This window comes from Bradysia coprophila, unplaced genomic scaffold (genome assembly GCF_014529535.1).
Source record: "Bradysia coprophila strain Holo2 unplaced genomic scaffold, BU_Bcop_v1 contig_324, whole genome shotgun sequence".
Lineage (NCBI taxonomy): Eukaryota > Metazoa > Arthropoda > Insecta > Diptera > Sciaridae > Bradysia > Bradysia coprophila.
Genome location: NW_023503584.1, coordinates 3,497,099 through 3,514,723, shown reverse-complemented (window position 1 = coordinate 3,514,723; position 17,625 = coordinate 3,497,099). Strand labels below are relative to the sequence as shown.

At 34.1% G+C, this 17,625-nt stretch overlaps 1 protein-coding gene across 2 annotated transcripts in view; it reads right to left on the bottom strand.

Annotated features, from left to right (window-relative positions):
• LOC119079488 (paired box protein Pax-6) overlaps nucleotides 1–17,625 on the bottom strand; it is a 70,258-nt gene that overhangs the window by 27,857 nt on the left and 24,776 nt on the right. For both annotated transcript variants that reach the window (XM_037187431.1, XM_037187432.1), the window contains exons 3-4: nucleotides 5,897–6,128; nucleotides 5,505–5,685 (exon numbers count right to left, since the gene is read on the bottom strand). In XM_037187431.1, the coding sequence (XP_037043326.1) occupies nucleotides 5,505–5,685; nucleotides 5,897–6,128 (413 nt within the window). The remainder of the gene's footprint in view (nucleotides 1–5,504; nucleotides 5,686–5,896; nucleotides 6,129–17,625) is intronic.

Sequence of the window (17,625 nt, the reverse complement as noted above, 5' to 3'; positions counted from 1 at the left end):
AAATGGACCACATTCCATGTAGCATTCTCGTGTCCATTGGATAATTAACGTTTCAGTGTTATCTTATGTGACAAACTTATGGGTTAACATTAGAAGTAAAAGATTTTCTATCACATACGAAACGATATTTTAAACAAAAGAAGTAACAGATTCAATCACTTGCAGTTTATAAAAGGGTTAAATTCAACCTGCATTTTGGTGGATTAAATTCTGCTAACGTAAATTTGTGTCGGTTTGGCAATAATGGGACAAAGATATTTCAAACTGCTCTTTCCCATTTCTGTACTCAACTGATTTCTATAAATTCCAGTGTTATTTGCAGTAATGATCAGCGTAATTATCGATATGTTCGGTATAAATAAGGACAAATTGAATGGAGAATTAGAGCAGAGTTTACTTGTCGGTATCCGACAAACCAAAAATAAGTTACAATCAAATAAAAAGTATGTTATTAACCAAAAAAAAAACATACAAAAAAGTGAGATTACTCAACATATCGAATATTGTAAGTGTAACAATGGAAAATTGTTTCGTCTTCGTCTAGAGACTAATCCGTACTTTTTTTCTTCTCTCTTATTATTTTATTTTCCATCATATACCCTCTACCTCACAAAAAACCCATTGTCTTCTACACATAATAAATACCATATCAATACACTCTGGTTGGTACTTCAAAAAAAATATTTATTTTGTTTCGTCTAAATACGTTATACGTCTACTATAGATGTTGAACCGACAATATGGCTTAAAAAAGTTGAAAAAGTCTTAAGTCTTACGAATTTGGATATAGATCTCTTTACTATTTATAAAGCCGTCGTCTACCTCAACCTTGTTTGTTAATAAAAAAACATTTTTTTTCTTCTTTAAGAATCTCGTTCATATTTTGATTACGTGTATAGACGTCCTTACAGTATACAACCATCCACCAATACATTTTGCAACTTCAAAGTTATTTTCAAACTCATTTTCTTCGATTTTTTTTTCTCCTGCTATTCTTGTCTGTTCGCCTTTGTGCTGTGTGGTAAGACGTATAGTAGCAAAAAAAAGTGATATACAGGAGCACAATATCATTTACTGTATTTGTGTAGTAGCCATCACTTAATTCAAAAGTTGTGAAAATTAAGTTTAAATAATCTGAAGGGACACACAACACAAAAACAAATATTTTTATTTTAATGTTTATTCGTATTGTAGCACTTGAAGCCATAAATTAGTCAATAAAATTTAATCAGCTTATCGCTATTATGGAGTTAATACCGTGAAAAAAAGACATTGCAATTGAGTTGAACGGTTTAGCTTTGCCCGAAAACTACTGTGAGCACAGGAGATGCCAGTAACAGTTTCCCATCTAACTTTCATTTACTTTCCAGAATTTAAAATGCGCTCTGACCCGTTAAATATATGACTTCAAGTGAAATATCGAATAACTTCTTAACTTGTGCGAGTAAAGTTTTACTTTCATGAGGAATGTAGTGGGGAAACAAGCGACGTTCCATTATTGGAGATTACAATAGCTCGAAACTTTTGTATTGTCTTGCAAGCTAAGCCAGTAGCCGTTTCTTTCCATAAGTGATAAAGAAATAAGGCTTCAACTTTCGTCTGCACGTGAATGGATTAAATCGTTTCAAGATATTGACGTTGTTACTATTTGACGTCACTTTCAAAACTCTGTAAAAATGAATATCTTTTTGGTCAGTCTCATCCTCTGACACGAAAAATCAGCGTGGTTTGGCAAGCAGAAGTTCTCTTCAAAAATACTAAAACTTCAAACAGAATGTAAGGCATCTTAACTAGTCTGGGTTGACTAAGATTCGATTTTCGTTTTAAAAAGCAATTCGAATAGACCTGCACGAAATTGCAAAGAATTTCTCCGTCACCAATCCAACATATCGCGGCCGATTCATTTTAAACCAGCACACACCTCTACTACTCTACACATTTAACATTTGAAATACTGATAATAAAGCTGTACGCGAGAGAATTTTACGACTGCCCCGGTATTCGTATATATCGTGGAAATCGCTGATGCATTAACGTATCGTCAACATTAATTTTCTCCAAAATAATTAATTGCACCAAACAACATTCATAATGAACGATATTCGACGAGTCATACCACATCGTATTATGCTTTACACAGAGCTAACATATCCATCCATAAAAAAGTACATTGTTTGCCCTTCATTATGTCATATACATTCTACAATATTCCTACATAATAAACCGAACAGTATAAACAACTATGCACGCAACGTAAACCAAATATAATATCTTGGTTGCGTACAAACGGAGCTATATACATAAGCTATGCAAACGGCAATGGTGACCCCATCATGTTTTACAATTTCTCAGAAAGTGACTGGTGTTTTGTATTTAACCAATGAAGTGTAAAGGGATGTACCATTAGAACGTAAATGAAGAGCATTTCTGCATAAGAATGATATGTTTCTGTCACGCTGGTATGATTATATGAAAGGATTTTGATAGGAATATGATTTAGCGTTACAACCGTTTGAACATTTCGGTAAAACTGTATCGAATATCAAGCAGATTTATTGTGGTGAAACGTAAGTTTTGTGCTTTACTTCGGGAAATTAATACATTTTATGAATATAGATCACAATTAAATCGCTCGTAAAGAGATTCTAAACGATCAGATCGCTCGCAATCAAATTCTGAGCTAGACCATCTGTTATCGACCAGGAAGATGGTAAGAAATGTTGACTATTGTGATCTCATGTAGAGCAAAATTTACGTTAAAACTAACGAAATAAAAGATTTTGTGTACCGGTCTGTTGAAAATACTTAGATCGGAAGAGTGGCTAGATTCGATAATTATTCTGATAAAATGGATTCCGTTTGTGAACGTTTAGCGCGACAATACTATTCTCTAAATTTCACAATCTTTTCTGGAAAACAGTAGAGATTGTAGCAAATTACTGCGATCGGTTAAATACGCCACCGTATTTCTAGTGTATACGTAAACTTAGTGCGATACAGTTTGAAGAACGTTAATGTTTTTCAAGTACAAAACCCACAACAGTTAGCAAAAAGGTTATTTTGATGATATGTATCTACTTACATAACTCTATTCTATAACCTTTATACTGTGCCCTCTAGAACAATATCCTTCTCGTGAAGCTTTTCTGTTTATTAGAAGTAATAGTTATTTGTTTGCCTAGGGGAGAAAAGAGCAGCAATTTCGCTCGATTTGGAATTTCCTATTTTCTCCCCGACGTGAACACAACGTTTTTCATGCTTGCATGTTATGTTTTGCTATTTTTATGACGAAACGAAAACGTCGACTCGCCATGCTATTTGCGAAGACATGAACAAAGTGACAGATCGAATGAGAAATAGTTGTTTGTTAACCAAGTGGTGAAAATAGGAAAGTTTACGATGAGCGAAATTTGCTCAAGGTGTAATTTCCTATTTCTCCCCGAGGTGAACACAACGTTTTTCATGCTTACGTTTTGCAAAAATCCGTTTTTTGTCCACTTTGATAAAAATAAAATAAATAGTTTGTTTTGATATTTAGCCATTTTAGGTGAGAAAATATTCGTTTTCTAACCCAATGTGGCTAAACCCGCCATTTAAGGATTTAAGTGAAGAAAATAATCATGAAAAACGTTGTGTTCACCTCGGGGAAAAATAGGAAGTTCCACCTTGAGCGAATTTGTGAAATTCCTCATCTACTCCACTTGGTTAACAAATAACTATTTCCGAAATATTTTCCAAAAAATTGCGAAGACATACAATTGGAATTTTAAGTGACGATTCGATGACAAAGTGAACCGAAAAATACATTTCAACGCTTCCTTGCAAGAAAATGACGCTACGTTAGAACGATCTCCTCACTTTCCATTTTGAATTTCGTTCGACCGCACTGGCGGCGTGAATTGGTATGCCATCTGTTATAGTAAGCGACGGCAAAAATAAGCGCTAATCTCTTAGTTGTCTTATGTAAAATGTGTATGTTGAAACAATTAAAGTAATAGTACTTGACATGACTAGGGATAAAAAGACGAAAACGAGACCCGAGTTACATAATGGATTTTACATACTAAAGGCGTCTGAAGAAGTGCGTGAAACATGAAAAGTACTTTTTATCTCTTGTTATGTAAATAACTATTACATGACTAGGGATAAAAAGATGAATAGTAGAATTTTCGTGTGAAACACACGAAAACGAGACTTTTCATTTTTATCCAGAGTTATGCAATGGATTTTACATGCTGATAGCGTCGAAAGTAGTGATTGAAACATGAAAAGTACTTCGCGAACTTTATCAGTCTATTTAATACAATTTAAATTGAAAACGAAAATTCTTGCAAATTGGCGCTAAAAATAATTTCAAATTTCAGAACTTTAAAATCATTAATGTAAAAAAAAAAACGTTACGTAAAACGCATGCGACCCGCCCTATTAACATTCGAACAGCCAAAGCCAACGTTTGATTACATGCAAATGTGGTTGGCTCAAATTGATTCACATTCTGGTGCTACGATAACCCAATTCGAAATTCGATAACTAAAATGTACACATTTTCCGAAATGTGAAACAATAGGAACCAAGTAAAATTTATGACCATATGTTTATGTAATGTACGTTACGGATTGTTATTCCCTTTCGCCTTTTAGAGACAGATATTGTTTTTTTTTCTTCACCACAAACTAGGCAGCCGCAGTTACTCCGATATTGTTTTGACCCCTCAATATAGGTATGCTATATTATCGTTATGTGCTTTCCCTTTTCAGAGATGTTATATTATTACGGATGGTATTCCGTGTATACTCGGTATACAACCGAGGCAAGTATCTATGAAACGCTTAGTATACATGGGTTAAATACTGAAAAACCTCTTCGTATATACGTACGTATGTAGCTAGGTAGGTATACAATTCACCATGTAATGGGTTTTAACTTTTCGTTTTGCATTATCTTTTCTATTGTGCAATATCGTTGGGATCGTCTGTTATATACTCTGTGTATTTCAGAATCCTTGCATATATACATATGTACACAATCATGACGAGGGTTTGAAATGTTCGGTGTGCCTCGCTGTACACTGTATACATGTATCTGACTGTTTTTGTTATACAAAATGATGCGCGAAGGGCGCGTTTATTTATGTGAAACATTTTCTTCGACTAAAGGTACATAGCCAACTTTCGGGATACATTTACGACTAGTAGAAACCCCGGGTAGAGAAAACAAATAAAATTCTTGTGGAGTTTTCAGCGTGATGTATATGGTTACGGGGTCTATTTAACAATAACACAATTTTTTTTCATACGAATTGTACCGTGTGTCTCAAGGGAGCATTTTTTCCCAATTGCTTTGTATTATGTGGCTTGAATTAAATGATTTTGGAATTTTATGCGGAAATTTGTTTTGTTGTAAATATTTTGAATGAATCAATATTGTGGTCGATTCATTCAGTAATTTTATTGAAATTATTAATTAATTAAAGGCAGACCAGCAAAATGAATTTGTTTACTTACACTTGGTATATTATCACTATTGCAAACCGCTTCTGATAGCAATCTGTCGCGAATTTCCCATGCAAAAATACTAGGACATTCACGTTTGTAGTCGGCTATTTTTTGCACTACGGGAGTTGTGGCCACACGAGGTTTTGATCCACCAATTGCACGCGGTTTTATTGAACCGGTTTCATAATACCTAAGTGAATAAATGAACAGAAATAATTGAGTTACCTGAATGATGTTATAACTTAAAAATGTTGCTGAATGTGCAGGCTGAGCAAATTTCATTTTTCGCATATTTACATAAAGCAGACAGAGTCAGTTGAGAATCTCATTGAGTTACTTAAGGATAAATTCCAATCAAATTTATAACTAAAATGACCATACGACCAAAGCATAAAAATTACCTTCCAAGAATTTTGCTAACGCATCCATTTGACACTTGAAGAATGCGTGAAATATCACAGGGTCTAGCACCTGAATGAGCTAGTTCGACAATTTTTTGTCTCGTCGAATCGGGTAACGGTCGACCGTTTACATATACGCCACCCAGTTGATTGATGCCACTATGGCCAGCTGTCGAACATCCGAAAAGGGCACTTTGACTCACTGAAGTCGCGTGCCCATGCATTATTCGTTCTGGAAAATAATCAGTAAAACGAAAGAGAAAAAATTATTAGATTTTTTAGTTAATATTGGGACGGTTGTTGTTGGTATTATAACGAAGTGTAGATGTGATTTGGGAAACCGAAAAGATAAAAAAAAGGTAATTTGAGTGACTGCCCTACTCACGGTTGGTTTGAAACGAGATTAAATAGGGACCGCCGACCACCAATAATTTTTTTTCATATTTATAATGAGTGATGGACAAGAACATCACACAGGAAAAAATTAGCCCGAACCCCTGAGCCGTTTCTGAGAACCAGTGGACGCGCTACCACAAGCAGGCAGACACAGCCTGATCACAAATTTTAATGGGGATCGGTAGAGGGAAAAATTCTAAGATACACTGTGTAAAAAATATTTCCTTCGATCATCTGCTCTCGGAGCAATAACTGTTGAAAGTCAAAATTTCACCATTTTCGAAGAGTGATATATCTTTGACAAAGTTTCCGCGCCAGCCAGTGCAAATTGATTCTAGACGCGGTTAATAAGCTCTTTCAAATGGCGAAAAAAAATTTTGAAAATGTTCTTTTAAGTTACATTTTCAGAGAAGTTAATTTTTCCGCTACCCTCGGTGAAATTTGGCCACTTCTGTACCTTTCTGGTAGCCTTATTTCAAACTTATTTGCCCTTAATATTGGAGCCTGAGGAATAAGCTTTTCAACGATACCAAACATGCCATACTTGAACCACAACAAGTACTGATGATGATTCAGTTTTCAATCGAAGTCAGTCTACTCGAAAATCCGGAGCCCTCGAAAACGAAATTATTAAATTTCAAGATAATATTACAATTGAATGTCTTTTACTCAATTATATGTATGGTACAGACTCAGAGAGTCATTAAAGTCCACTACTTTTCAAAAAAATCTCGATTGAAAACTGAATCATCAACAGTACTTGTTGTGGATCAAGTATGGTATGTTTGGTATCGTTGAAAAGCTTATTCCTCAGGCTATAATATCAGGGGCAAATAAGTTTGAAATAAGGCTACCAGAAAGGTACAGAAGTGGCCAAATTTCACCGAGGGTAGCGGAAAAATTAACTTCTCTGAAAATGTAACTTAAAAGAACATTTTCAATTTTTTTATCGCCATTTGAAAGAGCTTATTAACCGCGTCTAGAATCAATTTGCACTGGCTGGCGCGGAAACTTTGTCAAAGATATATCACTCTTCGAAAATGGTGAAATTTTGACTTTCAACAGTTATTGCTCCGAGAGCAGATGATCGAAGGAAATATTTTTTACACAGTGTATCTTAGAATTTTTCCCTCTACCGATCCCCATTAAAATTTGTGATCAGGCTGTGTCTGTCTGCTTGTGGCAGCGCATCCACTGGTTCTCAGAAACGGCTCAGGGGTTCGGGCTAATTTTTTCCTGTGTGATGTTCTTGTCCATCACTCATTATAAATATGAAAAAAAAAATATTGGTGGTCGGTGGTCCCTATTTAATCTCGTTTCAAACCAACCGTGTACTAATTCTGACTGAATCTTTTCCTTCTACAAAACAATGTCACAAAATATTTCAAAACAAGACACCGATCCTTGAAACTTTAAGTATATGAAACTTATAGGTATGCTTGCTGAACGTGAAGTTCTGGTAATGGAAAGGGTACCGTAAGGGTTTGATTTCTCATCACTAGTTCTAGAACCAAAGCTTAGTTGGAAAGTATAGTCAATGAAGGTATTATCTCTTTTATTCCTTTAATCTACTACTTCTTCTGTACAAGGTATCGTCTTGCACTATTACTTTAATTTTTTGTCATCCATCGCTTATCTACGTCGGTAACCTGTTACAGACGGCAAGAATATGACCAGTATTATTATCTGGTTATTCCTTCCATCGATCAAAGTATTTTTAATCTGTTGATTTCAAATCTTGTACTTCATTTTTTTAACATGCATTTTACCATATAAAGGACCATATTACCCAGAACTTGTCATTATTTTTGTGGTCGTTATCGATAACAGATGTATGTGTCAGGTTAGAAACAATTCGGTATTATCACAGCTCTGCTATGGTATTAGATAATTTGTCGTTTCACAAAGGTTACAGTTTACCCCAAGCTTTATGAATTAATTTTCTTCGGCTGTTAAGAGAGGTTTTATGAATGAACTAGCTGAAAATCAGCCTGTAGAGTTTACTCCGAGGCAAAAGGCGATATATACAATTGCCCTTATCGAAAAACAGATATTGAAGCAATCTGCTCACACTAGAAAGTTTGCTGGTATCACAACATTGTTTCTCTGAAAATATTTGCTTTGAAATGTTCATTGAACATTTTTCAATTTTTGCGCGGGACAGGTGGTAAATTTTGTTTCCTAACTGAAAGTTTTAGTTCGGAGATGAAATTTCTACAGTTCTATCGAGTCTTCTTTCCGAAACATTTAAATTTGTGAATCTTTCTTATGACGATGATTTTATACAATTTCATTCAACTAGTCTAGAACAAGCGAAATTACCTACACTCAATCGGCTAGGACAAGAAAGTAATTGATTTAACTAAACTAAAGTAAAGTTATGTAGAGTGGTCTCTGTGAACGTTTTCGTTCATTCACCGAACCAAAACTTCCTGTTAATCAAAAGTAATTCCACTACAACAACAATAAGCCGAAAGTTCCGTAGGTTTAGTTTTTATGCAACGATAAAAATGGTTTAATTAAGTGGTTGTATTTTCATTTAAATCATGCTGTGAAGACAATTTTCCTTTAACATATATAATGCTCCCCCGATGCACTCGTATACCTTCAACTCTGGTCTGAAAATAGTCAAAAGGTATACTACGATGCTGCCTCTATTCCATTGCGAAAAGAAAATATAATTTGAAAATTTATATACGTTTGTTCAAGTACTAAACTCCCATAATATAATACACACATTCTGCACAACGAGAAGAACATATAAGTATACAAACCACTTGTGCTGTAATTTAACGGAGGGGCTTTTCCTGATAATAAATTCGTTTTCCATAGTATCACACATGCGTAAAAATGGATTCACGATAGAAATGAGCACAAAATCTCCGTCTACCCAATGGCAAAATATTATTATATTTTTAACGATGAGTGGAAAAATCATATTATAACGGAAAAACGATTTATATATATATATGAGAAAATAGATGAGATTATAAGTGATTCAAGTGTCATCATGTTAAAATTAAACATGTGAACATCTAATTATAATAATAAATAGAAAATGTTATTAAATGAGGGAAAAATGTATTCATTTTAGCTTACCAGAACGAGTGGGTTGATAGTGAAAGCTAAGTGTTTACGACAGTATTGTTTTTGTTTGCCATTGTTAGAGTGTGTAAGTCTCATTTGCTTGTCTAAATTTTTATGGTTGTGAAGGTTAAAATAGTATAATCCACGAACTGTTAAAGTCGATGTTGAATTCGAGGTATCTACAAACTTAAAAGTTTTGTATACGAAATCCATACGACTTAAACTTTACGATTAAAAGAGCTTAAGGCATCTTGTACCTTCTCGTTTTTGGAAATAAAGTTACAGAATGTAAAGCATTTAAATTTCGGTTTGTTACAGTCTGGAAAAGTGAATAAACCGCTGGCGCTGGCATTCTAATTCTAAATCAGAAAACCTGACGTAACAGCATTACTTCACGATTGAATAATTAAATGAGGAAAGGGGACATGCCCCATTAGCGAATTATAACACAAATGAAATATCATGAAATATCATTTATTTAGCTTTGTTTTGAATAGGCTGACACTGTTTTCTGTGTACGCAGTTAAGAGGTTCCAAGCCTACGCTGAAATTGTAGCCTACATTTCTGCGTTTCGAAATTTTTGATCACTGATATCTTTTTACGAGAGCCCTTTTTGAAAAATGTACGACCACATTTTCGAGTAAAAATATGTCAGCTTTGAATAAAAAATAAAATTGTCTGTAAAAGTTCCATGTGCTTTGAGAAAACTGTACCGATGCCCCAAATTTGCATCAAAGGTACACTTTTCTCAAAGCACATGGAACTTTCACAGACAATTTTATTTTTTATTCAAAGCTGACATATTTTTACTCGAAAATGTGGTCGTACATTTTTCAAAAAGGGCTCTCGTAAAAAGATATCAGTGATCAAAAATTTCGAAATGCAGAAATGTAGACTACAATTTCAGCGTAGGCTCGGAACCTCTTAAATTAATGAAATCCTAGATGAAATTTCATTTTTTTTATAATTCGCTAATGTGACATGTCCTCTTTCTGCATATAACTATACAATATTTCTTGACGGCAGTGAGCGATGAGTGTAATTTGGTTTTATACATTATCATAACAGTCATAATTTCTAACACACTCTGCTATCATGTACATCATAAATATTCGATAAGCATCAATACTTAAAAACTAAATTGGATCACTGATTTTATCGATGATATCAAATTTCAGACGTCCCATTTTTAACATAAGAACGTGATTAACAGAAGCATAAATACTTTCATCGTACCTAAAGTTATGAAGAAAATTAAAATAAAGTCAAAACATTCGTATGGAAATCATGTGCAAGATAAGTGCAATCACCCCCATCAAAAATTTAATTCAAAAACTTCATACCCACATGAATAGTAATAATACCTTCCATTCATTGCACACCACATCCAATTAATAACTGAATGAAGAAAAAAAAAAGTGAATCAAGAGCTGTAACCCCGTAACGACGCCCTTCAATTAATGCAAAATTCATTTCGTCTTTGAAATGAAAAATCTAGATTTTCCTTTCATAATTTTATATTTGAAAAAAAGCTGAAAAACTGAAAATGGCATACGGTACAAAAAAAAATGAAAATCGCGAAACTGGAAGGGGTAGTTCAAAGTACATGTGGCTCATAGCAGTCATCATAAACAAAAGAATCGTTCAACCCAATTAAGTAAAGCCACACAATAGATCATAATTCGATGTTCACATTCTTCAATTTTCGACGAGTACCCTCAAGCACTGATCATGTTATCTGCTTTCCTCTCACACAGCACACAGATATACAGCCACAAGGAAATACAGAACTTGGTGAAGCAGATGAAACACTTTTTCTGACATATTGCTTATGAAAGCTATCTAGCCTGCTTCAGCGTTTTATGTTTTAGTAAAAATGCAGCATTCGACAATCCTGATTCTAATTGTTGAAAACAGCTAACTTACACAACTGATGATCCGAGAATATCAAGTCTTGATACTAAGTGGAAATCAAGACACTTAGCAAACAAACAGAGTAGAGACACAAGAAGACGACCTTCTATCACCATGACAGAATCGACAGAAATTCAACGCTTATTTCTGTCGATTCTGCTCGATGTAACGTGGTTTTATAAAGCAAAATATTATGTTAAGCCTCATGAAGTAGCAGATTTTGTATCACTACATTGAGAATGCTTCTTTTAAAACACGTGACCGCGATTCGGCTATTGTACTTAGTGATATGCTTGTAGTCCGTGGAACATTCACTTACCGAAACTGTATTTTGCCACATTGTTTGGCAAAAATTTAACTTAAAAAACTGGTAAAAAATCTAACGGTGATACCTCACCTTATTGTTGCGTATTGGTTCCATCAACGAAACAAAGCACTACACAATCGAATCGCAAGTGTAACATGATCAAAAATAAATCATTTCATGTTGCCACCACCACCACCACCAGTGCTAATAATAGAATTGGAACGATTCAATTCTTCAATTGTATATTATACCAACCCTTCAGTAACACCACCCACATTACCGTCGTATTCGATTGCTAAGTAAAAGAAAAATGTTATGTACACATTGCCATTGTTCCGGATGCCGTCTGGAGTTGGTAAATTCTTGTTGACAACGACACGAATCATTTTAAATTTGTTATTTTCGAGATTGCTTTTACATTGTTAGGTGTTGATACTCTCGCACAGACAACATATTGCAAAACATTAACAATGGAAATAAGATTGTTGCGAAAAAGGATGTGTGGGAGAAATGGTTATTTTCCATACAAAAAATTAAAAGAAAAGTCGAATCCCACTTTGGAAGAAAACTTTATGATACCCCACCGAAACATCGCAAGGGTACGAAAAAAAAAGTGAAATGAAAAGCCAAAACGATTGCGTGACGCGTTATGTGTTGAAAATCCCTCTGTTTGTTTGAGTTTATTCACGGGTTTTTTCTTGTTGTATTCATAGTACGTTTTTGTCAATATTAATGTTGTCGACGTATCGTCACGTGACTTAATAATAAGCAATGTAATCTGTAAAAGAATGATCTATTGATGTACAATTCAAACATCTTAGTTACATCTATATGTTTCAAGCATAAATTTATTTGACATTATTCCTGTACGTGCGTTGGGTCGAGAGATTTTATGACATATTATCTATTGGGGTGGGTGGATGGCTGTATATAGTAAATAAAATATCATACTTAGGCCCTAATATTTCTGGCCTCGGATAATATTTTATCTCACATTTCAATCGAATTGTAATTGAGAAATGGATTGTAATGTTTTAATTAAAGTTTGTTTATACAGACAGAAGCTGCACAGTATTATGATGTCGTTTTTTTTTGTATTTTGAGTACTTGCGAGCTTAAATTAAGTGATGTGTTATTGATGATGAAGATAATTTTTTATCGTCGAATCAGAGGTTACTTTTGATGTGCGTTTGGATCAATTGTACCGTCTAACCACGGAAAACTGACCTATTTGAAGACTGCTACTTGTAAACGAATTAATATTTTGAAACAAATTGAACGGCGTCCGTTATTTATTGAGAACAACGAAGGAACTAGGCAATGAAGATGAAGTACGATGAAAGTGGTTTTCCTATAGTAAAATGAATGTTAAAACAAATGAAGTACAAGATTTTTTGTCAAAGAGAATGTTTTGAACAACATACGTAAGAGACATAATAAGTATATATATTCTAGCCGTTTCTGAAAGATTAAAATTTGCATTACGTAACACATATGTATCTAAGGAGGTGTTGTCTAAATTTCAATATACTCTGATGTGAGTATATCGTAAATGTGAGAATATTGCAACACTGCGTTTGTCTACCACTTCTCTCGTTATTTTTCAGTTGTCTCAAGCAGTTTGTAAATAATGCAGTCTTACAGCAAAAGACAAAACTGAAGACACTGAAGCTGCTTCAATGCAATAATTTCATCAATAAGAGACTTTCGTAGCACGGCAGAGTAAAAGCAGGCAGGAGCATCAGTTGACAAAGGACCTGAACTATCTTGTAGCCCTAAATTTCGGGATATAATTTCAAAAGAATTTATATGACAATCGGAAAATTAACAGCTCCTGGCCTGGCCTGGCTTTGCTCTGCCATGATCTCTATGACAATTCTCTCAGATAGTGAGTTTGTAGTAAAAAATCTGGGTAATCTAAAACGTTATTTCTTTAGGTGCTAATGCTTAGAAACTACTGAACGAAACAGCCAGGCCCGGACCGCCTTTCGCTTTTTTAAACTCCTCAGACCAAAAAAGTTTATTTAGACGCCTCTGAACCTTTGTCAGCCAATTCGCCCGATGCGCCTTTTGGTAGCCATTGCGGCCCTGGAAACAGCTGGCATTAGGCCGAAAACACTAGGCCGATTTGCATCATTTTTTAATGGAATACGCAGTATAATTGCCGTCTCATCAATAGAATTATTACTCTAGGTTTTTCGGCTCTAAGGACGCAGAATCATTGATGCTCGTTGTAACTGTTAGTAACAACGAAAACGCCAAACTTTACTAATATGATATCATGCATGAGACGAAGTTATTATTGCCAACTGATGATGGAATTATTACAATTTTTACTGAAAATAAATTACATCAAAAAGGTAAACGACACAAAATTAATGCATCGAAAAGACATCAACAACAATAAATGCCATTCGGAACACTACCGATGACATTAACAATGAAATTTATAACAAACAAACAAAAAATCATTTTTCATTCTGCTAATATTGTCATTTAAAAATTGATAAAAACTGATATAATAAATGAATTATTATTGTTATGCAACGCGTGTTCTGTATATGACACGGGAAATTACATATATCCTTTTTTGTTAAAGGCAAACACAGAGAGAGAGAGAGAGAGAGAGAGAGAGAGCAGCGTAAATCATTGGATTGATTCATTTTCAACATTTATGATGAAGTGAATAAACATAAAAATTATGAATTGTGAGAGGGGGTGTGATATTTCTGGGCTTTTTTTTACCACTATCAATTTCATTTAATCCTTTGTCGTGTTGGCACATGTTTGTTCGAATTATGACGAAATTTAATTCCGAAATATTAAAAAGAATTTGACATGACATAAAGTAGATACTAATGCAGTGATATCTTTGGACTTGTTCTCTGAAATTTCCTCGGAGTAAGGCATCTGACTAAGCTCGCTCAATCAGTGGGGATCCTATTATTTGTGACAACTCAACGCGACTCAGCGCACATTTTTTTTTTTTTTTTGCTCAATAAAGGAAAGTTTCATACCAGGGACTACTTTTGAGAAATTTCAGAAATCTTAGAGAAATTTGAGAAATTTTTGAGAAATTGATTTTTTGAAGTTGTGGTAGTCCTTAACTTATCTGTTATTGACGATGACGACTAAAATAAGCAATTTACTCTAGCCTATGTGATCTAATATAGCAAAATATGTGGTTAGAAACTAGTGAAGTAAAAGATTTACAAGTTATTATGTTGATAATAATTTAGATCAATCGAAGTAATAGATTCTGAAATTATAAAGGTGATACTAGCCATCTGTTAATGATTAAGCTATATTATCTCAAATTTATTTAATTAACAATATTTAGGCTATAGAAACCAACAATGAAACAGCAACAAATCTACGTTCAAGAAGTTGTTCACAATTCGCACAACTGATATCGTTTATTTTCTTACTTTTAAGGAGTATATGATTTCTATGCATCAAGAGAGTGCTAAAATCGTTCGTCCAAAATATAATTGGGCATCCACTCATCAGAGTGACACAATTGATAGTTCCAATTATATTTTTTTTATCGGACAGGAAAATTAGCAGACTTTCCTGATTTAACTATTGCATAGTTAATTTGAGTAATACTTGGGGGATTATGCATCTAAAAATAATTTCAAAAACATCCATTCCTAGTGTACATCGTCATCGTCAACTATTCAATACAACATTGAAACCAGTTCCCTCACAACAACAACAAAAAAACATATCAGACATACAAGCTGTAGAAAATACAAAATTGCCCAGCCAAGTAAAAAATCCCTTCAACCCCATTCCAATTATACACACTCGCAGTTCAAAATAATGCGTTATTCTGGCAGGAATCCAGTCGTCGCAAATACCCAATCATATTCCGTACACTGTGCCATTTCACCAATATAAATATATTCGACACATAAAACGGGAAAAATGTGTAGAGTGTGCACACGCTACACTTTTTTATGTTTTTACACTGGGTATACACGTTTTTGAGATAAAACGAAATTTTTGTTTTAATTTGATTTCGATTAAACGAGCATTTAAGTTGGTGAATTCTCCGGCACATACATTTCTTCTGATCGGTTATTGGACGAACGGTGTGCATTCATAATGAAGCAATTCGGTTTTCATTTCACTGGTGAGTAAAATATTACGACATTAGGGACACGTGTGCGAGAAAATGCTATTGTCGTGAAGTATTGTAATAACGTGTTCACAATTACCGCAATATTGCAATCATTTATCGTGTTAACGAAATTGAGCTTTATGAGCGGGGAAAAGAAAAGGGTAGTCGGAAATGCAAGGAGACTGAAGTTCGTCAAACACATTACATGTGAAATTGAAAGGGTTTTCATTACTTTATCTTCGATATTGATTACAATGATCGAAAGACATCACTGTTTGCAGGTAGCAAAGTGTACGAGTACTATCTATTCATTTAATTCTCATGACCAGACCACAACTAGTCCTCTTCAGCAATTGTAAAACGTCATATTTAAAACTCATCTTCCATAGCATTACTCATAGCCAATTATTTTGTACATTATTGCTGCGAGCAGTGCTCGCCTCTTCTCTAAAAAATTACTTATTGTTCAAAAATAAAAAGAACAAAAAATTATAAAAATCGAAATCCACATACTAGTTGTCCACAAAACATCAACTACGACAGTTGATACGGTTCCAACAGTTCTCCCCACCAACTCCGAGACCTCAATTCTAAATGCTACGAATTTATAAGCAATATCCCCGATTCAGACAAAATTGCTTTGAGAAAAGAGTATACTTTAATAGAGGTCTTAATCGACCCAAATTCATTGATCGCCGAGGATACAATAGCGCAGAAGTATGTCTAATCCACCAGCATAACGATTCTCATAATACCATTGACCATAATATAAACCATCTGAAAAGCTCTTTTAGTATTTCGTAGAAACCGGAATCGTTTTCAATATCAATCCATGAATAAATCTCATCCAGCTCAGTATATTATTATGTTTTTTGTAAATCAACCACAAGCTCTTCGGTTCTTACAAGCATATTGTTAGTTTCAGAGGCGTAAGAGATACAGATGAAAATAAGAAAAAAAAAATTAAATCAAATCTTCTCGGCACCACCACCAACAAAATGAAAAACAGACTTTATACAATAAGAAAAGAAGAAATTAATATTTTTTTATGCATCTTCCCTACAGCTCTACACACCAACAACCAAACCGATATATCCACGTCTTATATAGAAATAAAACTTTTATGAAAAATAACTAATCTTTTTCAAGAGATAAGTAGCATTATGATATAAGACGATCGCAAAAAAAATATTTTTTATATGAAATATTAAAGGAGATGAAGAGAAGAAGAAGAAGCATAACAATGTCGATATGATATGTACGTTGGGATATTATCCATTGGACAATAGAATATGAAAAATAAATAAATAGAAGAAAAAAACAGAATCACGAAGAAAATCTGTTGAGTGTTAGAAAGGTAAGAATATCTGTGTAGTTATCTGCACTCTATAAAAGGTATTATCGAAGTTAGTGATTTAATTCACTTCACGTACTTGTATGGATGATGGTTTACTATGTATAGCTATTTCTGTGGAATGAATTAAATTCCGAGACTGGAGTTTAAAGAAAAAAATGTGAATCACGTGAGACAGCTGCTATCGGTAAGGAAGAAGCTTAAGCATTTTTTATAAAGATCATTTGTTTGTGAAAACCATTGATATTTCACTCAACGAGGTATGTTCCTCAGAAACGCAAATCATTTACAATCTACAATAGATCTATTGACACCTAACTCAGAGTTTTGTCGAAAAAATCTTCGCTGAAAATTGACAAATAACGGATAAAGAGACGATACAGATTTGAGATTTGATAGTAAAGTGGTCTGATATAATTTCTTTGAAAAATGTTTATCCTCAAGGAAAACAAAGTAATCACAAAATCTGGTACTTCTTGTGTTTACGTATCGTCTATCGAATCCAATGTCTAGAAGTCTTGCAGAAAAGATCTCAGACCGAGAG